At 54.3% G+C, this 23,690-nt stretch overlaps 3 protein-coding genes across 5 annotated transcripts in view; 2 read left to right on the top strand and 1 right to left on the bottom strand.

Moving 5' to 3' along the window:
• The window catches only part of LOC122389246 (adenylate cyclase type 9-like), a 78,016-nt gene that overhangs the window by 43,910 nt on the left and 10,416 nt on the right, over window positions 1-23,690 (bottom strand). The window contains exon 1 of one of the 3 annotated variants that reach the window (XM_043381105.1): window positions 16,834-17,302. The exons of the other annotated variants lie outside the window; for them this stretch is intronic. The gene's annotated coding sequence lies outside the window, so the exon portion shown is untranslated. Of the gene's footprint in view, window positions 1-16,833; window positions 17,303-23,690 lie in introns of those variants that run through there. 3 annotated transcript variants of the gene reach the window in all.
• LOC122389248 lies at window positions 2,448-3,219 on the top strand. Its single transcript, XM_043381106.1, has 2 exons — window positions 2,448-3,119; window positions 3,192-3,219. Exons 1-2 carry the CDS (start codon window positions 2,448-2,450, stop codon window positions 3,204-3,206), a joined length of 687 nt encoding a protein of 228 aa, XP_043237041.1. The 3' UTR covers window positions 3,207-3,219.
• On the top strand, window positions 3,338-6,337 carry LOC122389252. The gene has a single exon (XM_043381112.1). The coding sequence runs from the start codon at window positions 3,338-3,340 to the stop codon at window positions 6,335-6,337; it is 3,000 nt and encodes a 999-aa protein (XP_043237047.1).

Genomic DNA, 23,690 nt, shown 5'->3' with positions numbered 1-23,690 from the left:
ATTCAATAGGCGTGAGATGGGACGAAGGCGGAGTCTTGGGGGAAGGGGGAGGCCAGAGGGGGGGCGGCGGCGGGGGCAGAACGCTCGTCGTCTGGCGCCGTTAGAGGCAGCTCGTGTCGACGCCGACAGCGATCGGCAGCGTCCGTCCCGCCGCCTGCTCGGTGCCCGGGTCACGGAAAAGTCTCGCTGCAAATTTAGCAAACGGCCGAAACGGCTGATCGACCCAACAATACCGCCCGCCTGCAGAGCGCGTCAATTTTGACGGCGCTCTCTGAATCTGTCCCCAGAGCCAGAGCGATCCATCAATGTAGCCAATTTACAGGGTACGCGCGGCAATTCAGGCACTGCGAAATTATCCAAACAGTAATATGGCTGTGTGCTCAGCGAGTGCAGCAAACCACCAACTTCCAGGAACTCCGCGCAGGAACCTCCACGGGGCGTGAATAGCTGGCTGTTCCAGTTTCTTCATTCGCAAGTCAATGCCGCGGCCTTTACAAATCCCCATGCGTGGCTGTTGCGGCGGGGGAACCACGCAGGGCGACGAAAAGACCCAGTGAGTATGACGGGAACCGGATCCGGGGCGAGACTATTGACGAGACCTGGGGCGAGACTATATCAGTGGGACCAGGCGGTCTTGGACAGTGAGATTAACATACAAACAACGGCACCCAGTAATGGACAACGGACCTGGCACGGGGCGATACATAGACTGGGAAAATAATTCGATTACAAAAAAATCAACACAAGAAAAGGCTCGGGCACCTTCCAAAAGCATGTGCCTATCTAGCAGGTATTAGACAGAATTGACAATGCTTTGAGCCCGTCACAAGGCGGATATTGGGCTGCAACGTATTCGCATCCGGCTTGGTAAGTAGAGAAAGGCACTGTCCTCGGAATGCTAATACCGTCACTTACTTTACAGAAGAAATGCACCAGACGGTCTCTTAGGAAAGTCATCTCGACAAGACAAAAAGTCAATAAAATTCAGGGAAGAGCACGACTTAATCACATCTTTTTACTCAGTATTCCGTCAGAAGCAGCCAAGCAATCAAACATCTAGCAAAACTCCAGCTCTCGGTTAAATTGCGAATTATTAAATAAGTGCAATTTGCTACTACTAAGTAGCTAACTCTAATAAAAAATGAAGAGATGGGATGGGAGTTAAAAAAGACCAGCATCTACAGCCCAGCCGTCTATCTTAAAAGCCTCTACGAAACCACGAAGCATACCAAACGATTTTTGAAGGTTTTTATCGATAGGATGAGGTGCTATCCTGATTGCAACATCGCTCTTATCTTGGCTCGAAACGTGGCTTCTCCCTGTGACCTGACCTTGGCCTTGTATCGCTTAACCTAAAAGGTCATTCTGGAAGTCCTTGCCTGAATTCTGGCAAAATGACACCACATATGGCTTCCTATAATCTGACCTGACCTTTCTCATAAGACTGACTAGCCCGCCTAAGATGTGTCACGTTACGAGCTTTTATTCACCGCTTTTCGTCTTCGCAGACCGGCTGGAGTAAGACAGATCCGATTGTATCCGCCAAAAGCACAGTAGAGCAAGTGGAACAAATCATCGACACACGAACACAGAGAGCCACAAATCTCATCTCACACTGCACATCGCTGAGCTAACCTCATACAGATTACCAGCCACCCACACTCCAGCCGAGCCGCCGAGCCTCAGCCGGCGAGCCGCAGTCAGTCGGCGGGTTCAAATGGCACAACTATCGACCGGCGGGCAGTCTGCTCGGCCGTGCCGCGCCGACTGCCGTCCGTGCCATGCTTATTGGCTCCGTTGGCCACCCGTCAAAGATCGGACACGGGGGACGGGGGAGGGGGTACGTGAAGGACATAAATCACGGATGGACGCGGGTCACGAAAGGAAAGGTCTATGTATGTCCGATCGGTCATCAGGGCATGAGGGGGATCGGGGGATTGTAAGGTCACAAAAAAAAAACAGATTATAGAGGAGCCTCGTGAACTCAATCTGGTCACAGCCCACAGGTAATGCTTTGGCAACCCGATATGGTATGGGCTAAATCTGGAGCTCTTTTTTATCTCAGGTAACGTCTTCTGGATTTGCTGTAATGCCCTGACAATAGTGGATTCACTAAGTTAAGCCTGGCTTATGCTGAGAATAGACATTCCTGGAAGAAAGTGTAGTCTGTGTCTTAGTCATTGCGTGGTTCGAGCGATGATGGTGCGCGTCGTATTGCGAGCCAGGGTCTTATGGCGCCGGTGAGTCGGCGGAGGGAGAAATTGATCAGCCTTTGTCTAGGGTTCAGAATGACGTGATATGACGTGATATGACGTGTACAGAGGTATGATCTAGGCTAATGTGGTGAAGCCGGGCAGTGCGCTCCGGGACACGAGCGGGTACGGGTGTGAATAGAGGCATCTGAGTGTACTGGACTTTTGGCATTACTACAAGCTATTTCGGCGACCATGTCACAGGAAAGCGCTGTGGCAAGTTCTGCGCTGGACATGCGGCTAATCCCCGAGTTCGATGGCGGTAACGCCTCTGTGGAAGAGTGGCTGGATAAGACGGAGCTCGTCTGTCAGCTGCGCGGAGTGTCCGACATTCAAACCGTCGTCCCCCTGCGGTTGACCGGCGGAGCCTTCAGCGTCTACCAGCAGCTGAAGCCCGAGGAGAAGCTGCAGTACTCTGCCGTCAAAGCTGCCCTGCTGCGGGCGTTCGCTGTGGATAAGTTCCAGGCGTACGAGGAGTTCACGGCGAGAAGACTTCGTGTCGGCGAGAGCGTCGACGTCTACCTGGCAGACCTGCGGCGGCTGGCCTCCCTGTTCGGCGGGCTCGGCGACACGGCGCTGATGTGCGGCTTCGTGGCCGGTCTCCCGGATGCGGCGAGGCATACCTTGAGGGCCGGCTGCCGCATGGAGAGCCTGACGCTGGCCGAGCTGGTGGAGCGGGCTCGGGCGCTGATGGCAGAGAATGCCGTCGCTGCAGCCGCTGCCGCCGCTGCGCCGGCCCGTTCCCGCCACACGCCGGCGTCATCACGGTGTTACCGCTGCGGTCGAGCCGGTCACTTCGCTCGTGACTGCCGGGCGGAGAGGAGAGCGGACATCATCTGTTTCCGGTGCGAGCAGCCAGGACACGCCGCGGCACGCTGCCCGGAACGGATGCCGGGAAACGCGTCAGGAGAGGCGGTGTCTGCGCCAACCTCCTCTCGGGCAGCCCAAGAGTAAGAGGCGCGCTACCGACGGTGCAGCTGCTGGTGAATGGGCAGCGCAGAGTGGCTGTCATCGACTCGGGCTGCAGCTGCACCATCATCCACGAGTCGTGCTGCGCGAGCTGGAGACGGTGCGGCGTGACTGTAATGGCCGTCAACGGGTCCCGGCTGCCAAGCAGCGGAGTAACGGAGGTGGCGGTTCAGCTGAAGAGCGGCGGGCCCGCGGTGACGCTCAGCGCCGTGGTAGTGCCGGACAAACCACTGGGCGTGGATATGCTGGTGGGGATGACCGGCATCGCGGCGCTGGGCGGGGTGACAGTGCGGGCGGCGGACGATGTGGTGTTCGGTGCCAGCGAGAGGCCCGACGTGGCCGTGCCGGGCCCGGGAGGGGTGCCGCCGCGATGCAGCGCCGTGACGCCCCCGGCGTTGACCGTGGAAGAGCGAGACTTCACGGTCACTTATGACGCGAAAAGTCAACACTGGACGGTGGCGTGGAAGTGGCGGAACGGGGCGGAGCCAGGGTGCCTGAGGAACGGTGTCCCCCAGTACGGCGTGCCGGCCGAGGCACGGCAGGAGTTTGATGCTGAACTCCGTACATGGATCGACAACGGCTGGCTGGAGCCGTACGACGAGACGGTGGACGGGCCGCCGCGTGGGCTGATCCCTCTCATGGCTGTTGAACAGCAGAACAAGACTAAAGTACGACCAGTCTTAGACTGCCGCGAGCTCAACAGCCATGTGGAGGCACACACGGCCGACGCTGACGTATGTGCCGACACGCTGAGGAAATGGCGGCGGCACGGGGCCAACGTCGCCGTCGTCGACCTGAAGAGGGCGTACTTGCAGCTCAGGACCGATCGTCGGCTGTGGCCGTTTCAGACAGTCGTGATTGATGGCCAAAGGTACGCTCTTACCCGTGTCGGATTCGGGCTCAACGTCGCGCCTCTCATCATGAAGGCGGTGGTGCGGACGGTGCTGCAACAGGACCCAGTGATGCAGGGCGCCGTCATACCGTACGTCGACGATCTGTGCGTCAATGAGGACGTGGTGAGCGCGGAGCGCGTGATCGCCCACTTCGCGAGCTATGGGCTCCAGTGTAAGCCGCCGGAGCGGGCTGCGGACGGAGCGCGGCTGCTGGGACTGCGTGTGGAGCCAGTCGGGGGTGGGCTGGCCTGGAGGCGTGACAACCCAGTCGGCTCACCGCCCGCGGCAATGACGCGGCGCTCCGTGTTTTCATGGTGTGGTCGTATCGTGGCGCACCTGCCGGTCTGCGGTTGGCTGAGACCAGCGACAGCGTGGCTGAAGCGTCGTGTCAACTCTCTCACACGCGGGTGGGATGACGTCACACACGACGCGGCCCTGCGGGAACAGCTGAAGCACGTGGCTGAGCGACTGGCGAGCGAGGACCCGGCCCGTGGGCAGTGGTGCGTGACTGGGCACCGCGCCGTACTGTGGACGGACGCTAGCTCGATAGCCGCCGGCGTCGTGCTGGAGAGCGAGGGAGGTGACGTCATCGAGGACGCGTGCTGGCTCCGCCGGGACGAGGCCACCCACATCAACATGGCGGAGCTCGACGCCGCCGTGCGGGGCATCAACCTGGCCCTGGCGTGGGACATGAAGACCATCGAGCTGAAGACGGACTCCGCCACTGTTCACCGGTGGGTCAGCGACGCTCTGAGCGGGCGCGCGAGACTGCGAACCAAGGCACATGGAGAGATGCTTATCCGCCGGCGGGTCGACGTCATCAGGCAGCTGGTCGCAGAGCTGGGCATTTCTCTCACCGTGTCTCTAGTCCGCTCGTCTCAGAACCGTTCGGACACGCTGACCCGAGTGCCGTCCCTGTGGTTGCGTCAGGACTCGCAGCCAGCGGACCAGCGGCCGAGCGATGGACAGCCAGTGGCAGCAGCGGCAGTGGTTGGATCGGAAGTGGGAGACGGCGGCGGCGCCGTTACCGTGGACTTCCGACAGGCCGTCACTGACGTACATGTCAGGGCGGGTCACCCGGGTGTCCGACGAACGCTGTATTTCGCGCGTCGGGATGTGTCATCGTCGATTTCCCGGAAAGTGGTCAGGGAAGTGGTGACGGCCTGTGACGTCTGCCGCGCGGTTGACCCGGCGCCGGTGACCTGGAGGCACGGGTCGCTGGCTGTGGAGGGGACGTGGGACCGGCTGGCCATCGATGTCACGCACTACGGTGGTCAGTCCTACTTGTCGGTGATAGACTGTGGCCCGTCACGGTTTTGTGTGTGGAGGCTGCTGCGGCGGTCGGACGCGGCGACAGTCACGAGTGAACTCGAACAAGTGTTCGCGGAGCGAGGCGCACCGGCTGAGCTTCTGGCGGACAACGACACCGCTTTCCGCAGTCGTCAGTTCGCCGCTTTCGCTGCCCGCTGGGGAGTGCTGCTGCGTTTCCGCGCAGTGCATCGCCCCAGCGGGAACTCCATCGTGGAGCGGAACCACCGCAGTGTCAAAGTGATCGCGGCGCGGAAGAAGTGTGGCATCGGAGAGGCCGTGCACCTGTACAATATCACGCCCCGTGACGGCGGGACGGCGGCTGAGGCGCCCGCCAACGGCATCTACCGCTACCCTGTGAGGGACGCCGTGAGACAAAGAGCTACCGCCGGAGCGTCCGAGGAGGCCGTGATAGGACGGCCGCCAGCCCGGCGGGAGGGTGACTTCCAGGTGGGGGACGCCGTGTGGGTGAGGCGGCCGGGCACCCGCTGCACCGAGCGGTCGGTTCGAGGAACGGTGTCTGGCGTGGTGTCGCCGCAGGTGGTTGAAGTGGGCGGCGTGCCTTGGCACATCAGAGACCTCCGCCACTGCGGTGACACCGGGGGACTAGCAGCAGGCCCTCGGACCCTCGACCGGGGCAGCGGGGGCCCACAGGAAGCGGAGGAGGACCGTGCCGGGTCCCCGGTCGTCATGACATTCGGTTATGAGGGCGATGGCGCGCCGGGGCGCCCGGTGGAGGAGGCTGATGATGCGGGTGGTGAGTGCGGCCGGTCTGAGAGCGACAGCGGCGAAAGGGTGGTGCGCCGAGGTCAGCGTAATCGGCGGCCGCCTGACTTCTTCGGCCACGTGGTGCCGATTGATGCGTTAAACAGCAGCAGCGGAAGTGATGATCTTGAGGATCAGGGTGAGGTGTAGTCTGTGTCTTAGTCATTGCGTGGTTCGAGCGATGATGGTGCGCGTCGTATTGCGAGCCAGGGTCTTATGGCGCCGGTGAGTCGGCGGAGGGAGAAATTGATCAGCCTTTGTCTAGGGTTCAGAATGACGTGATATGACGTGATATGACGTGTACAGAGGTATGATCTAGGCTAATGTGGTGAAGCCGGGCAGTGCGCTCCGGGACACGAGCGGGTACGGGTGTGAATAGAGGCATCTGAGTGTACTGGACTTTTGGCATTACTACAGAAAGTTTTATAAATAGCGCACAATTGCTGCAGCAGACATATCTAGTCCCGGCAGGCACCGAAAGTACATTAGCCTGAGACGCTTAGATAGGAGAGCAATGCAATTAATTGGACAATTGCATCGCTCGAATCAATGGTCCCTGTTTCGTGCAACAAGCTACATTGAGCGTTATTGGCGATACCGAGGAGAACTACGCCGCTGTTGAGCGATCGACGAGCTGAACAATACCATTATCTATTACTTCTCACAAGCATTATTTAGCTACGAGCCAATAGTTCAAACTTTGACAGATATCAGTGTGAGATGATTTTTATTCAAGTGAACGAACACAGAACATTCGTGCCAAATGACAATAATGCTACGCTTGTAAATAAAATACTAGTCAACCGATGTGCATCATAACAGCATTAGTAAAAGGAAACAAGAGTGTGTGTGTGTGTGTGAGTGAGTGAAAGAGAGAGAGAGAGAGAGAGAGAGAGAGAGAGAGAGAGAGAGAGAGAGAGAGAGAGAGAGAGAGAGAGAGAGAGAGAGAGAAAGAGAGAGAGAGAGAGAGAGAGAGAGACCGGAAGGCGTTCCCCTTCCCATTGACAAAATCCCACGAGCAAACCCGGCTGTAATGCCGTTAAGTCGTGTGCGATATTAGATCCGGCAGCACATGGTATATGCACATACAGTGATAGTACAGAAAGATAGTGCCGGGTTGACTGGCGATAGCGGTCAGTTCGACAGCCGATAGTCTGCCGCGGTGGTCGATCCTCGTCAGAATCACGAACAGGAGTCACGACAAGGTCACGAAATAGGAGTTATGGGCGGCAGCAGTCACGAAACAGGAGTTCAGTCACGGTGATGGCGCGGGTCACAGACACAACACGGCAGATACCATCGCGACACTCATCAAACAACGGCAAATAAGGACCGATTCCAGCCACAGACTCGCCATTCGGGTGTAATGTTTTTTTAAAACGTATTGAAAAATATTCGGGTGCAAATCAACCGAGACAATCCCGTGTCCGAGTGATTTGCTGTTAGCTCTGGAAGTGAAACTGTGACCAAACCGGGATATAACAGCGGTGATTTACAAAATAAAACACCGGTTACAGCCGATCACAGACAATCGGAGTCGGATCTAGACCGCGAAAAACGGACGGTAACCGCTGGGCCGCCGGCGACCTAAGCCGCCTTCCAGACTGGAGGTCGCAACGCGCCGGTCGGGGGCCAGTTTTCGACAACACACACTCTGTCCCGTTGACAGCCTGCGGTTACGTGTACTCGTATGTCAGCGACCGCTCTGAGCGGCCCGGGAGGCGGCGACGTCTCAGCGTCTGTCACGACAGACACACGGCATTAGAGCACGGTCCGACGGCCCGCCGCCGCTGTCACAGCCGTCCCCGCAGCCTCTCTGCCTCGCCTGTTACGGCCAGACGCCTCCCCTTCAGCCGTGAGGGTGAGTGATGATCGGGGGGCGGGTCCGGGCTCCGAGAGTCGCCGCCGGCGGGCGCGGAGCCTCCTCAGAGCGGAGGGTCGCTCCGTCAGTGCTGACTCCTCGGCGCACGCACGCCGCTCGCACGCACTGCCTCATACGCAGCAGGGACACACGCACCGGCGAACACGCACCCTGCGACGGCCGCGGACCGGCGGCCACCCGCACAGCAAGGTCGACCGCGGCCAGACCACGCACGCAACACGACGCGGACGCTGGCCGGTAAAGACGCACTGACCCCTTTTGTTCCCAGTCAAAAGAGAGCGACTGGCGCACTCTCAGGCCTGGGTAAGCTGATTCAGGCCTAAGCGCCCACCCATTCAGCACACTCAGTAATCCGAAACGTGCATAATATGCCCACTCTCATGGCATAACTCTTGAGCCATTGAAGACCACGGATCGTGATTGAACGTTGCACATGAAAGGGCCAGGAAAAGAGAGCTTCGTAAGCATGACTAAAAGGTATAAGGATGAAATTGAAATATATATTAAAAGGAAACAAACATGAATGGAAATATACAAGACAAATGACGCGGTCGCTCCAAAAAGACGTGGGCTCGTCGATTATTTATCTTTTCACACGCGCGCCGTCAGGAGTATGATTGGCAGAAACACGTGGATTGTGGAGGCCGCCATGCAAAATTAATAGCGTTGCGGTTCTCAGCCTAGAACTCCGGCCGTTGTGATGATATGCGACCATCAATAAAATGCAATAAAACGCATCGCTGACTCCTCCATTGAATTTCGCGCGAGTCACAATGATCGGTCATACAGACCGTCGACTAGTCTACCATTCTGACCGGGGCTGGGAATACCGACGGCCCTGACAAATGTCATACAGACTGCAGCGGACCTAACTCACTGCAGTCGGCCGGTCAGGGTCGCGCGCCAGTCACCGCGGCTGCACGCTCGACCCGAACGGTACGCATGTCACCACCCGTCCCCGGCGCGACCCCGACCCGTCGCCGACCGGCCCTGACTCACCCACGGTCCACGGCGGTCCCGAGGTCTCACCGCCGCCACTGATTCACCCAGCGTTCCTGCCACATCGCAACGCCGACATCGACATCGACAGGGACCGACGGTCAACATCGACGCCGCTGATCTATAGCTAATCATCCATCGACAGCGAAAAAATCATCGGAAAATCGACGAGTCGGCGTCGGGAACCGCCCGCACCCGCTGCGCCGCGCCGAGCGGCCGCCGGTCACATTGAACGTTCAGCCAGAGGTCACTCAATAGCGCTGCATAATTGACCGCACCTGAGCCCCACTGGGACGGGAAAACCACACAGGCATCGAACCAGCCGACCCAATCCAAACCAAACCACGGACCTCCGTCGACTGGTCACCATCAGACTCTACACGACCGGTCGGGAGTCAGACAGACATCAGGTGGACCCAGCTGCGGCCGCACGGTGGCGCGGGCGTACGACCACGGGCGCGCGGGGCCGTTGCATCACACTTCGAGGAATGCGGCACGTGGTGGTGGCGACGGTGGGATTGCGACGCGCCTATTGTCGAGGCCACCGCAGGGTCGCGGCTCGCGCGCGACCAACACTGCAATGGCACAGCCGGCGTCGTCTGGTGGACACCGGGTGGTCTGGTGAGGTCAGTGGGGAGATGGTGAGGGGTGGATGGTGGGAAGTGGATAGTAGTGGAAGGTGGTAGGAATGGTAGGAATAAAGTGGCTGAGTGGTAGGAATAAAGTGGTTGAATCGTGGAAGGCTAGGGGTGGGAGGTGATAAGTGAACGGTGGACATAGGTTTGTGGGATATGTGGATACTAAAGATAAATGCAGAGACGCACGGTGGACAGTGGATAGTGAGTGGACGATAAATGGAAGATGAACGATGAACTATGGACGGGAGAAGGCAGAGACCGCAGCATGTAGAATTGTAGACGGCAGGCAGCGACGATCCTGAATTACCAAATTCATGTGCCTTCACTCCTACAGTCATGGCTAGGTGCACGATGGTCAGTTTCATACATCATGCACAGGACATCTACAGGGTGGGATGGACAAATTGAGACACATTGTGTTTATCAATTCAAATGCAGTTTGCCGGTTAACCAAAAAACAATCAGTCAGAAATATATTTATTTCGTGACACTGGCATCGTTGTAGAGCAATCTCACTCGATAAACCCTCCCTCTGCCGCCACCATCCTCTCCAGCCGGCTCCTGAACCTGCCGCACGCGCGCTTCACGACAGCTCGGCCCATGGCCGCCATCGTCTCCTCGATGGTCCGCTTCAGAGCCTCCCTGGAGGGGTGGGGGCTCTTGTTGGAGACCCTCTCAACTTCGCCCCAGACAAAGTAGTCCAGGGGGTTGAGGTCCGGAGAGTTGGGGGGCCAGAACTCCTTGGTCCACGTCAGGTGCATGTTCTGCCGGCACCACTCCTGCGTCTTCTTTGCTGCGTGTGCGGGTGCTGAGTCTTGCTGGAAGACATATCCAGCTCCTCTCGTGACTTCCTTGATCCAGAGCAGGATCAAGGAAGTCACGAGACTTCCTTGATCCTGAGAGACTTCTTCTCGTGACTTCCTCCTCGATCAGAGCCTGGAGTTGCTGCAGAAACGCCGGCGTTCTCTTCTTCCCAGGCCCTGATTTACGCTTTTTACGCTCGGGAGTCACCTCTCCTTCATCCTCGCCATCTCCACCGCCCTCCTGCGCCCGCACACGCTTGGCAATGCGGTACACCGTGCTCCGTGGGACACGCAGGAACTCGCTGATCTCCGCCGGGCTCCTCCCTGCGCGCAGCGCCTGGAGCACGGCGGCTCGGCGATCGTACTCGGCTCCGCGACCAGACATGATTTGACCTGACCTTGGGTCACCCTCGCTTTTATAGCATCTGAGGGCCGTGCCAGCGATGCGACCAATCAGATTGCGGTTATAGCCGAGGCGTACAACCGCGTAGAAACGTGTCTCAATTTGTCCATCCCACCCTGTAATGCACTTCTTCCAGTGTGGCCGAATCGTGCGCATACTTCCCGACAAGCGGAAGATTGAGAGACAGATGACAGATACCCCCGCTACAGTTAACAAATAACATTCCTATAGTTTCACTGGGTATAGTCTGTTCAGGACGCCCCAAAAGAGCCGTCATTAGGCCCGTCCAGACCAGTGGACCCGTTTGTGACAGCGACGCCCTTGGTGTGACGCTATTTCTTTTATTCAATGACCTTTTTTGCAGCTTCTACATGCAACAAGTCTGCTGCGGCGCAGTTTTCCTCAAAGCCTCGGCGATCCACATTCAGCATGGATTCCACGGCGCTGCAAACAGTTTCGACCATGCAAGCCCCAGCCGCGCACCTACAAGCAGAAACGGCGTGTTCTACAGTATGTGTACAGGGCATCTTTCTGCGAGTGATGACAGATCATCGCTGTAAACACGCCAGTTACACTGATGCGCTCGACAGCGCGTCAGACTCCATCGCAAACCGCCACAAACTCAATTGTGCGCCCCAGAAAACACGGTACAATCGCCTCCGATTCATATCTCGAGCACCACTTAACCTCGAAAACCAGACGGCGCCAATTGCGCTAGAGTTGGCCACTGTGCACCGGCGGGCGTTGAACAATGTGCCTTTTGCAGCAGTTGACAGTCTCTTCCAGTCACAAATACCGCAAAACGTCTGTAACGAGCCACCCGTGCACCGCCAAATTATCACGATTAACGGAATCGGCCAGAGAGGACACCGAGTCTGCTCTCAGAATCGTGAGTCGTGCCAGATCTATGATTATCACTCACGGTGACAGAGCTTCATAATCTGCGGCGTTCTTTGCTCTTCCCACGGTTTGGAAATAATCTCGCCGACATCAAACTCAAGCTATCTTGGAGCACAGAATCAGGTCAGCCTCAATCAAACGGCGGTCTCTGATGTTTGCACTGGAGTTGTTTAGGAGGCACTTTTAGTCCGAGGAAATGGATGAGAACAGGAACGTTTACCCAATGAAAGCGACCCGTCACGTGAAGCCCTGCCAGTCGCTCCCGCAATAGCGCGGCAGAAAGTCAGCAACTGCCATCAAATGTCTTCAACAAACAGTGGAGTCGTGCAAAACTGAAAACGGACTAGTCCGTTCGGTAGTTTTTACCTAGCCGCTACATTGAGACTAAATATAAAGGCTAAAACATAATAAATACGGCAACCGTCATACAAATATGGGCACAAATCTACAGCTAATCTTCCGTTTAGTGATAAGGACCTTATACTGACGTATTATCTCGTTGGCAGTCGTGACTCTATAACACCCGCCTGCACCCAGCCTCACATGTGCCTTCGCCACCTATGCTCCCATGTCAGGGTTCCATTAGGCCCAGACCGCCCACGATTCGCCCTACACCCTCTGAGATCCTATACCGCACCGTGGCCGGCGGCGGTCGACGTGGGCGCAGTGCTGGAAATGAGGCCGCTTTCTGGTCCCGGCGTTTTATTCTCCGGGTGAGTTAGCCCCGTCTAGCGCTTAGCCTTTCGGGACCCTCTCAGAGCCGCGGTTGTTTTCGCCGCTCGGGCCATTCGAGATGCAAAGTTGATAGTCGCACGAAGTTTATTTGGGGCCTCTGAATATACGACTTCGAAATTAATCGATTCTACAAAACCTTTTTCCTTCATCTATATGCATGCATTTAACAGTAACTCCAGATTAGACTGGTTTGGCTGGCCCTAAATAAGCTTCGTGTGACTATTAACTTTGCATCTCGACTAGGGCGAGCGGCGAAAACAACCACGACCCTGAGTGGGACCCGAAAGGCTAAACGCTGGACGCGATCAACCCGCGAGGAGAATAAAACGCCGGGACCAGAAAGCGGCCTCATTTCCAGCACTGCGTGGGCGACCACAGCCCCACCTCCCAGCTCACAACACGAGCGCGAACATAGTCAGACAGCTGCTGCAGAGCACAGGCCGACCACAGCCCCACCTTCCAGCTAACAACACGAGCGCGAAAACAGCCCGACTACTGCTGCAGGGTATAGGCCCACCACAGTCCAACCTCCCAGCTAACAACACGAGCGCGAACATAATCAGACAGCTTCTGCAGGGCACAGGCCGACCACAGTCCCAACTCACAGCTGGGGCGTTCCACGACAAATCGACAAGTGCCCTGCACCCTCATATTTTATTTTTTGCTTAGAATTGGTTTAATGGGTTGTGATGGGCGGGGAAGCAAGCTGTGGCAAGGATTTTTTCTTCGAACAACTGTTTCCGAGATATAGCCTCGGGCAATTTCTGGATTTCGCGCTGCAGCCCTATGTTTGGCGGCCTATAACTCAGAAACTATTGGTTTCTTACGATAAAAACTTTATATGGTTCAACTCACAATCAACCAACAAACATTTTGGCTATCTCGGATTTTCAATTTTTGAAAATTTTGATCACGTGACCTTTTTTCCTATTTTTCGAAGAGTGACCTTGATATTTTCCCCACTGAAAGTTGCAATTTTGTCTGATGACGATTAAAGCCTTATCGATTGTCATTCATATGCGATAATAAAAAAAAGTGGTTATCGCCCTGCGTTGACCTCAGGTCAGGTCATTTTTATGACCTGTCCATTATTACGAGCGGGAGCGACAGCGAGATCTCGAGAATAAAGCAAGATAGCGACAAGCGGTAAACGGTAAAGGGTACACACGGATAAGGTCTATAATTTTTACTGAGGTCATTTTCAGGTCAGTTCAAAGATGACGTCACAGGAGCTAAAAGGAAGTCAAAATAGCGGCACTATACATATATATGAAGTTTTTCTCGAATAACTTTCAAGGTATCCCAGCTAGGAACAAACTAATAGCACCATCGTGATCCTCTGGTCGATCCGCATCGAAACATATGTTTGTTGACCTCGAAAGGTCGAAAGGTCAAAAGTTGACATTAGGTCACGTGATCTAAGGTCAACTTTTGACCTTTCGACCTTTCGAGGTCAACATACATATGTTTCGATGCGGATCGACGAGAGGATCACGATGGTGCCATTAGTTTGTTCCTAGCTGGGATACCTTGAAAGTTATTTGAGAAAAACTTCATATATATGCATAGTGCCGCTATTTTGACTTCCTTTTAGCTCCTGTGACGTCATCTTTGACCTGACCTGAAAATGACCTTAGTAAAAATTATAGACCTTATCCGTGTGTACCCTTTACCGTTTACCGCTTGTCGCTATCTTGCTTTATTCTCGAGATCTCGCTGTCGCTCCCGCTCGTAATAATGGACAGGTCATAAAAATGACCTGACCTGAGGTCAACGCAGGGCGATAACCACTTTTTTATTATCGCATATGAATGACAATTGATAAGGCTTTAATCGTCATCAGACAAAATTGCAACTTTCAGTGGGGAAAATATCAAGGTCACTCTTTGAAAAATAGGACAAAAGGTCACGTGATCAAAATTTTCAAAAATTGAAAATCTGAGATAGCCAAAATGTTTGTTGGTTGATTGTGAGTTGAACCATATTAAGTTTTTATCGTAAAAAAACGATAGTTTCTGAGTTATAGGCCGCCAAACATAGGGCTCCAGCGCGAAATCCAGAAATTGCCCGAGGCTATATCTCGGAAACAGTTGTTCGAAGAAAAAAATCCTTGCCACAGCTGGCTTCCCCGCCCATCACAACCCCTTACACCAGTTTTCAACGAAGAATAAAATATGAGGGTGCAAATTTAATTTTTTATTTGTCGATTTGTCGTGGAACGCCCCAGCTAACAACCGTGTGTCCCAGAGCCTTCGGACCAACAATGGTACAGGTCGACCTACTAGCCCGACCACACCTCTTACCCCAGCTTACACGACTCACGAGCGCGAAAACACACCGACAGCCACAAGGTTCGGGTCGACTACAGTCTCACCTCCTGGCTAACAGTTCACGAGCGCGAAAACAGCCTGACGGTCGCAAGGTTCAGGTCGACCTGTGATGTGACCAACCACAGCCCCGTGCAAGCCATGTGCAAGAGATCCTCCCTGACCTCTCCTAGGCCAGGGGATGGGAACAGAGCACGGGCTTCCCTACACGAAAGACCTGTGAATGGTAGACAGGTGGTGGCCCGCCCCTTGGCTGTGACCCGGGTGAAAGATCCCCTCTTTCCCCACGCCAGCGCTGCCGGTGCCGCTAATCCTGTTGCAATTGCGGTGTTACCCACGTCTCGATTGCGAGAGTTACGAACTCTTGAGGTCAAAGCCGGGTCAAAGGTCAGAGAACAGCACTGGGTCAGGGTGGTACTGCGGTCAGACTGGCTTCGGAGGGGTCATGCCGGTGAACAAGTCGAGCTAGACAGGAAAGAGTCAGACCGAATCAGGAGTCAGACTGATTGAGGGCGAGTCAAACTGAATGACGAGTCAGACTGAACATGCGGAACCATGTTGCATGACAACCCAGACTGAATGACAAGCCAGACTGAAAAACAACCTAGACCGAACGACAAATTAGACTCAATGGGTCAGACAGGAAGCAGACTGGCTGAGCCGGAAAATCCGCTATTTTGGGTTCCGTAATAACCACCGATTTAATTAGGGAAGCTATCGTTATTAGCCCACGGTGGGCCGACGCTCACAGAACCAAGGTGATCACTTGCCTGGAAGCACACTTGATTAACGGTAGGTACAGTATTTGATTAGGTCACCAGACCTAAACGCACTGCAATCAATACCTTTCGAGGCCGTAGCCCCAACAATGCCGCGCCAGCACACAATCGTGAGTGACGCCGGCGAGAATTGGATTCTCACCCCCTTCAAGTCGCAGCAGTGAACACCGAAGAGTATGCATCCTCCCACTAAATTTTCCCTGACCAGTGATCACAGTGAACGCGAGCCGCGAAGCGAAACATTGCACTGCTAAACGATAGTGAGGTATATAGTATACACTACATATGATACGATACACAAAGGCGACACATCCCGTAGCGTCAGAAGAATCCACGTGACCCTCCGTATCTGCACCGGTATCCGTATCCACTCCAGTACCTATCCGTATCCACTCCACTGCGGTAACTGTATCCGAATCCTGACCCGGATCCGCGCCGGCGGGACAGCGGTCCGGGGGTCTGATTGCATTTCACCTCTAATTGACGCCACTCACGGCGCCAACAAAGGTCACCGCAGTCGGATGGTTGCTTCGATTAGTTCACCGCCGCCGCCGGGTCACGTGCGAGGAGGGGAGGGGAGGGGAGAGGAGGGGAGGGGAGGGGGAGGGGGCAGGTGTCGGGTGCACATGGGTGGCACGACGGTCGCGCCACGGTGCCAAAGCTCGACAGCGCGAGCGGACCAGTCACTACCAGGCACGGGTGGAGACGGAGTTGGGTCGGAGGTTATGAGGCGCAAGAGTTGCGATGCGGCGCCCCTTGACTTTTCAAAACGCCCCTCTCAAAACGATGCTTTGAGCGGTTAATGAGGTAAATAAATGTCGCTTTTAGGGATAACTGTTCGGTTCAGTTTTATTGCCAAGCTAGATCAAGCTGCATCTCTGGCTGCATGAGCATAGGTAGGTTACGTTACGGCAAATAAAATATGAACGAAAAAGGATGATGGTTTCTCATTTCATATCGAATTCCTAGCCCCCTTCGCTCTAACACGATCGATGAGGAAACTACTGAGCGATATAACCAGTGTCCCAACAACCGTCAACTCGCACCCGGACATCAAACCGGATAAACCATCAACAAACCTGACGTCACTACTCACTACAGAACGCCCCAATGCAATGACACACCAAAAACGTCAGTCTATCGCTCCGATTCCGAATGCCACATACAGCTGACCACTCACCGTGTCTACTGATTCCGATGCACCGATCCCACCGTTCACTCTACACCAGCTGACACAGCTCCGCGGTCGAATGCCCCTCTTGGTCCCTCACTGTCACACTCTGATCACGAGTCTCTCGTTGACTCACCGCCACGTCTTTGGTAGGATAATTCGGCCCCTCCCTCACCGATCCGCCGTCTTTCGCTGGAGTATTCAGTCACACGCCACCGCTTGCATCGCCGGCTCGTTCAAATTTGTGCTTGTTCACTCAGTGTCTTGTCACTGCTCCTCTCACCAGTTCGCTCAGTTCCTCGCCGCTAGTTACGTCCTTCACACAATTACTCGTCCCCAGTCGCCACCATTCCCATCTCTTACCTACGCAATCCGTCCGCCATTCAATTGGACGACACACCTCTGCACACGGCTCAGCACGCTCCGCCTGCTGGCCGGCGCCGCCCCGCACTCGCCCGCCCGGCTCCGGGACCCGACTGACCGCCCGAGCCGCCGCCGCCGAGCGGCCAGCACGGCGCACGGCACGGCGCACGGCCGGGGCGCAGTGCCGCGCCACGCCGGCCGTGCTCGGCGGGCGCCGGTCGGCAGACGGCCGGGCAGACGGCGGCCGGCTACGCAGCCAGCCGGTGGGGAGGGACGAGACAGCGTAGTTCAACACACACTGCAAAGGGATTCCTTGCGTTCCAGCACTGAACCGCATACGCAAATTTCCGCCATTCGCATTCAACCCGCTAGCAAAACGTAAAGCAAAATACAAGGCCGTCACGTCAGGCTCTCAGCAACGTTTCAAGACGTCCGACGAGACGGCATCACGCGTCTGCAATGCTGACATGGTCCGCGGTGCGCCAATTCTCAATTTGGCACTGGCGCTCCTACCGGGGGGGGGGGGGCGTCATCGCGTCATCACAGGTGCACACAGACGCTGGGCACAGCTGACACCAGGTCCGATCGCCAGGTGGGGGCTCTGGGACCGGCGGAGAGAGAGAGAGGGGAGAGAGGGCGGGCAGAAGGGTTCGTGCGGAGACTGTCGGCTCGGAAGTGAGGCTTCCGGAACAGACAGGCCGGTGGTAGAGGTCGTGACCTCGGGGCTGACCTGAGCCTTGGCAACACCAACATCTATCGACCGAGGACAGCAGAGGGTGTTCGAAGCCAAACGGTGGGTCGGGCCGCTCAGCTGCCGCCCAAACAAGTGTGGTGATAAAAAACAGTGGATTATCAGCAAGCGCGGGTCGAGAAAAAAAGAAGGAAATCGAATTGTAGAACAATGAGCGGGGATAAAAACGAAGAGGAAACGATTAACAAAAATGCCAGGGGAAAATAAATAGGGGAAAATTGTGTTGACCACCATTTGAGAAGGCGTATAGAATTACTTCAGACCGCAACCACAATGTCGGTGGTTGCCCCCCCCCTCCTCCCCCGCCCCCTCAGTGCTCGCCAGAACCAGCCAGCGTTCCCACCAAATGAATAGGTGCTTGAAAAATAACACTATTGAGTTTCATCAATCAATGGCAGAGTTGCTAAATCTTTTAAAATGAATAAAATATAATGCAACACTGAACACTGACATTTATTGAAATGCTTTTAAAAAATGGAACATCAATCAATGCTTTTATAACATTGCTAAATAATTAACCAAATAACCGGATTTAAAATCGACAAAACCACCGCCTTACCTAACCATCGCCGGCGTTTAGCGCAGGCCCACAATCACCCACCGCCGAGTCGATAGACGCGAATGTTGTGCTTCACGCAGAGTTAAGACCTGTGGCCCTTGTTGCTCTTAGCCTCGTCACTGCAAGTGCAGACCTCGTCACCGCTAGCCAGGGCGCCTCCCAATATCTCGAACCAACAGAGATCGATCCGGGCCGCCTCTCCGAACTGTGTCAGCGGCCGGTGATAGCTCCGATCTACTATCACCCGTGATAGCCAACTCAGCGCACACAAAGGGACTCGGGGGGACTTCCCGACTCGACGGATCGCCCCATCCCGGACACACCGCCTCGCTACGGCGTCACATCCTCACCCGGGCGCTTCCTCCAGGCAACGCCAGACGCGCTGGTCCAGGTAAAACAGGCCCTCCGCCCGACACAACACGTAATAACAGTCGCTTGCATAAGCTGCTGATAGACGGGAAGTCTCAGGCTAGACGGATGTACACAACCGGACAGAAGACACACCACTCGTGGTGGCTGCTCACCTGTCCGTCATCCGTTTCCTTGAAACCTGTCTCACATATCCTCTTCGCTACTGAGCCAAGGGATTCTCCACTCGTCTCTCCACTAATCCCTCTGCCTCTCACAACTCCTATCCTCACTCACACCGTCCACCACAGACCCGGAGAAGGACAGATCCGTCCGCCGCCCGCCGGCCGGACGCGCAGTTTCCGTTCTCACGCTGACCGGTCCCAGTCGGTATCGATGCACCACCGATAACGACGGCTAACGGTGCGTCCCATCGGTGCGGATCCGCTCGCCGGAAGTGCCCGGAAAAAGGCGACTCGCCGGTCCCGGAGTCGCCGCTCGCGCGGCCACGAAGAGGCGTATCTGGTCGGAACGGTCATGCAATCGTTTCCTCAAGGTGTGCGCGGCGCATTAGGAGTGTCCACTGTTCAGTCTAAATTATCAGATATAGATGCATGCAACAAAGCTTCACTGTCTTTCCCATGGTAGTCTCTCTTCGACCTACAATGCGATTTAAATTCAGAAGTAACCGTTACTTACTAGTCACTACAATGATTCTAATTTTAATTTAATTTATTTTTCATTTTAACCCGCGCGGGGCTGGGGGGGGGGTAAATTTTACCCCCCCTCGCGAATTTTTGCGATATCTCAAAAACGGCGGCGCGCAGCGCCGCCAAACTTTCAGTACCTTTTCTTACATCAATTTGACACGTTCCCTGAAAATTTGAGCGAAATTCGTCGGAAAATTTTTGAGAAATTGACGTTTTAGTGACGTCATGTTCGTCATTTTCGCCTCAAAAACGGCAAAAGTTCAAACGCCGCTAACATCTTCATTTTTAAAGGAATCAAGACGTAACAAAAAAGGTTATACGTAATTTTACTTTGTCTATCAAATGGCTATCTCGGTTTTTTGAAAATTTTGGATTTTGGCCTAAATTTTTTCAAAAAACTGACTTTTTTTGGAAAATCATTATAAAATCCAAAATTTTGAGTCTATCAAAAAAAACGGAATATATGTCAGAGAAGTGGTCTATGTGCACCTACATACCAAATTTTAGAAGAATCAGTTCAAAAATGTGGGAGTTATTCAAAATTTTATGACGTCACGACACACAAATTTTTTGAAAAATGACTTTTTTGGAAGTTCTAGACCTCGTACGGAAACAAAAATAGCACCATTCGATTCGCCGTGAAAAACTGCATCAGATAGACACCTTTTTAGGCCTTAACAACCAACTTCAAAATTTGACCTCACTTGACCTGACCTTGACCTGACCTCGACCTGAAATTCATCCAGAGGTGGTCCATATCACTTATTGAGTGTGCCTATTGAATTCTATGAGTAAAATGACCCATAAAACATGTGTCGCACATGCCCTTTTCTATATTTTGTTTTTTGGTGACCTGACCTGACCTGACCTGACCTTGACCTTGACCTCTGAATGATATTGTATGCAAAGAATATTGTCTTGGTAGCCTAAGAACACGTTTTGGGCGATCAGTCTCAGTCCATGACTCCATTTTTCGGCAACTACGGTGCAAGGCCGATACTGTAGAAACTTGCAATTTGTACCCTTGACCTGACCTTGACCTTGACCTCAAACTTTAAATTAAGTACATGTTTTTAGTAGATCGTGATGAGAGCTTTCGATTGGCGTTTGAATTTTTCAAATCGGACCGTTAGTTCGGGAGATAACAGGGGGGGTAAAATTTACCCCCCCCAGCCCCGCGCGTTCGGCTGGAGACCCCAGCCCCGCGCGGGTTAACCCTCGCCCGTATAGGGGGGGGGGGGTCGAACGGACCCCCCTCGGTTTTTCGCGAATAACTCGCGTAAAAAGCGGCCGATCGCGACGAAACTTTCAGTACCCTCGAGTTGACCAATTTTACACCTACCCTAAAAATTTCATGACCCTGACCCAAATGACCTTTGACCTGTGACCTACTTTTCGAGACCATGTTTGGCCGGAATCGCGATTCGGCGTATGTCGGCTCGCATTAGCGGCGCGTTTGCAGTCTTTTCGTGGTTTCAAGCGTTCAAACATCTGAAATGATGTTGGTCCCATGCATTAGGGTGGGTGACAAGGTCACCTGAAGGTCAGGCCAGGTCATTGACCTTTGATGACCTCGGTTCACTTTTTCGAGTTTTACATGTTTCTAGGCCAGTTTTTGGAGCTGAATTCGAATTAAACAACCATATGAACGTTTATGAAGTAGTTTTGGTGCCTTCGTAACATGTTACGAAGCTGTCAGAGGCGGTTGACACCTACTACGAATACCCGGCACTCGGCAGGACCCCTACTGGTTGACCTGACCTGACCCGACCTGGCCTAAATGCATGAAGACATCATCTGTGATCAAAACTAACATGATATTAGTGATCAGCACCCCGAAAAACCCCATAGCAGCCACACTTTACATTCTAACAGGTCCCGATTTTCCCGACTTTTGGGTCATTGACCTGACCTGGAAGGTCAACCAATGACCTAGGACCTTAAAATTGGGTGTCATCGGCTTCCTCTCGTCACGGGCAACACGCTCGTTTTTTCCGCGAAGCTCTAGCTCGACCAGGGGCGAAACGGCAAGGGGGTCCAACGGACCCCCCCCCCCCTTATACGTTCGCGGCTGGAAAAACACCAATACGGGCGAGGGTTAAGTCACCTGGACTGCTTCTGTGTTTCTGTGTTTCTGTGCTTCTGTGACTGGCACCAGATGAAAAACAACTTCCCAACACAACGAACATTAGGAAAATTGATATCCCCTAAGATCATCGAAAAACCTTTTTTCAAATGAGGTATAGGCCAAGAAATGAAGATGAACGGACTTCAAAAATTCATACAATAAACAATTAATTTGTGCAGACTGCACATGTCGAGAGCCATATCGGATGGCTAGACAGACGGCAGACTCCGTACGATCGGCCCGGTGGACTCCGCTGTATACTGCCGGCGGCTTCTGCTCTGTCCCTGCCCTGATGACTCCGCTCCAATAGCCCGGCAGAGTCCGCACCACCCAGCCGGCGGACCCTGTTGTCCTGCCGACTCGGCGATGTCTCCGCCTTGGCAGCGACTCAGCAGTTCTGGCTCCGTACCTGCTAGTGATGCAAAACACATCACCAACCCTATCGATGTCAAGTAGAGGTCAGTGGTATTGACCATCAACAAGCACCACGAATGGCGCCCCAGTTCAGCCTCGTCATAAAATCTGTCCAGGCGAGTCTTATATGGATCAACAATCGCATGCTTATAGGCGACATCGATCCATCCGTGTCGGATTGTGAGAACAGGACCAGGCGACCCCGTGAACTCGTGTTTGCATCTCTGACACCCGTCCGCGGGTCCAAAATCAGCCTATCTGGCATAAGCTATGAACGACATCATGACTTGCGTCCTATTGTCAATTCAGAGGCTGGCTCAGCTTCGCTACAGCTGAAGACGCTACTTGAAGCAAGGGCCATAAGCGTCCAAGGACAAAACATCACTTCCCACGGGGATATTTCCCACAGGGATATATCACAGGGATAAGAAGCGGATATAAATGACAACAATCTGAGATAAAAACTGTCCCGGACTCAACAGCTCAAAGGCAGTTTGAAGCAGTGCTTTTTCAACTCGCTACACCACCGTCGTCCCTGCTAACCTACGTGATTGGACACCGCCGAGTGGGCTACAACGAGCTTCCAAAACCAGTCAGTCACTCATAAACCCGACAAAAATCCCTTCCCACAAGAGCCGGCCGGCCAAATGGACCACATATCGGCACTAATCTGGGCGCCGAACAATCTCACCGCCCGAGACCGGCTGTGCCAACGCGATAGGTGAGCAGCTCGGCACCGACTGGCAAAATACTGCGAACATGGCGCGTTAGAACCACTGAAATCAAATGAAACTGCCGAGATAGGGCGAGCTAGTACTGCAGGCACAATCACAGGGTATTAGAAGCCATGGGCCACCGCGCAAAATGGTTTATAACCTTCAGAATCACATGTGCGACAAAACTCTAGCCTGCTAGCTTCGTCAGTCTTGTGTTACGTATTGACGCTTTGTTTTGCTTCTGTTACTTGAGCATAGCTCCATTAGCAGCTTTAAAATAAATATAAATACAAATACAAGCTACCTCCAGCCGATGTCATTTCATCCCACGAACAATACAAAACACCCAGCCCACGAACAATTGAAGACAACCAGCCCAAAACAACCAAAGACACCCAGCCCACGTCAACAGAAGACACTCGGCCAACAACACAACACACTAGGGAGGAGCGTGTCTGTCGGCGGCCAGTGGTGACTCAGAGTTGGCTGGCGTCACCACACCTGCCGACGGAAGTCTTGTCTACACATCAGCCCACACCCCCACCCACGTGCGAAGATAGACCGTCGGTGGGACGGTGGACAGGGCGCCAGGACGAAGGACACGATCGGTAGGCGGTGGACGCTAAAGTGATTTGGAAGGGAATGGAACAGAGGATGGACGATGAATATTTGGATGTGAACTGTGGACTTATGGAGTGGTCACTGGAGGATGAATATGGAAAGGGGGTAGTGACCGGAGGGCGGTGGACGGTAAACGGTGGGCAGTGGGTGGTGGGTGGTGGACGGTACCCCACGGACGGATGACAGTGAGCGGCGAACAGTGAGCGGCGGACAGAAGGCGGCATGACTGTGAAAGTCACCGGTACTATACCGGTCC

This window comes from Amphibalanus amphitrite, unplaced genomic scaffold (genome assembly GCF_019059575.1).
Source record: "Amphibalanus amphitrite isolate SeventyFive unplaced genomic scaffold, NRLGWU_Aamphi_draft 000350F_arrow, whole genome shotgun sequence".
NCBI classification, from domain to species: domain Eukaryota; kingdom Metazoa; phylum Arthropoda; class Thecostraca; order Balanomorpha; family Balanidae; genus Amphibalanus; species Amphibalanus amphitrite.
Note: the sequence above shows the minus strand (reverse complement) of the source record. Positions and strands in the feature narration are given on the sequence as shown.

Excerpts from the sequence above, each read along its gene's own strand:
- LOC122389248 (XM_043381106.1), top strand. The coding sequence starts at position 2,448 with ATGTCACAGGAAAGCGCTGTGGCAAGTTCTGCGCTGGACATGCGGCTA.
- LOC122389252 (XM_043381112.1), top strand. The coding sequence starts at position 3,338 with ATGGCCGTCAACGGGTCCCGGCTGCCAAGCAGCGGAGTAACGGAGGTG.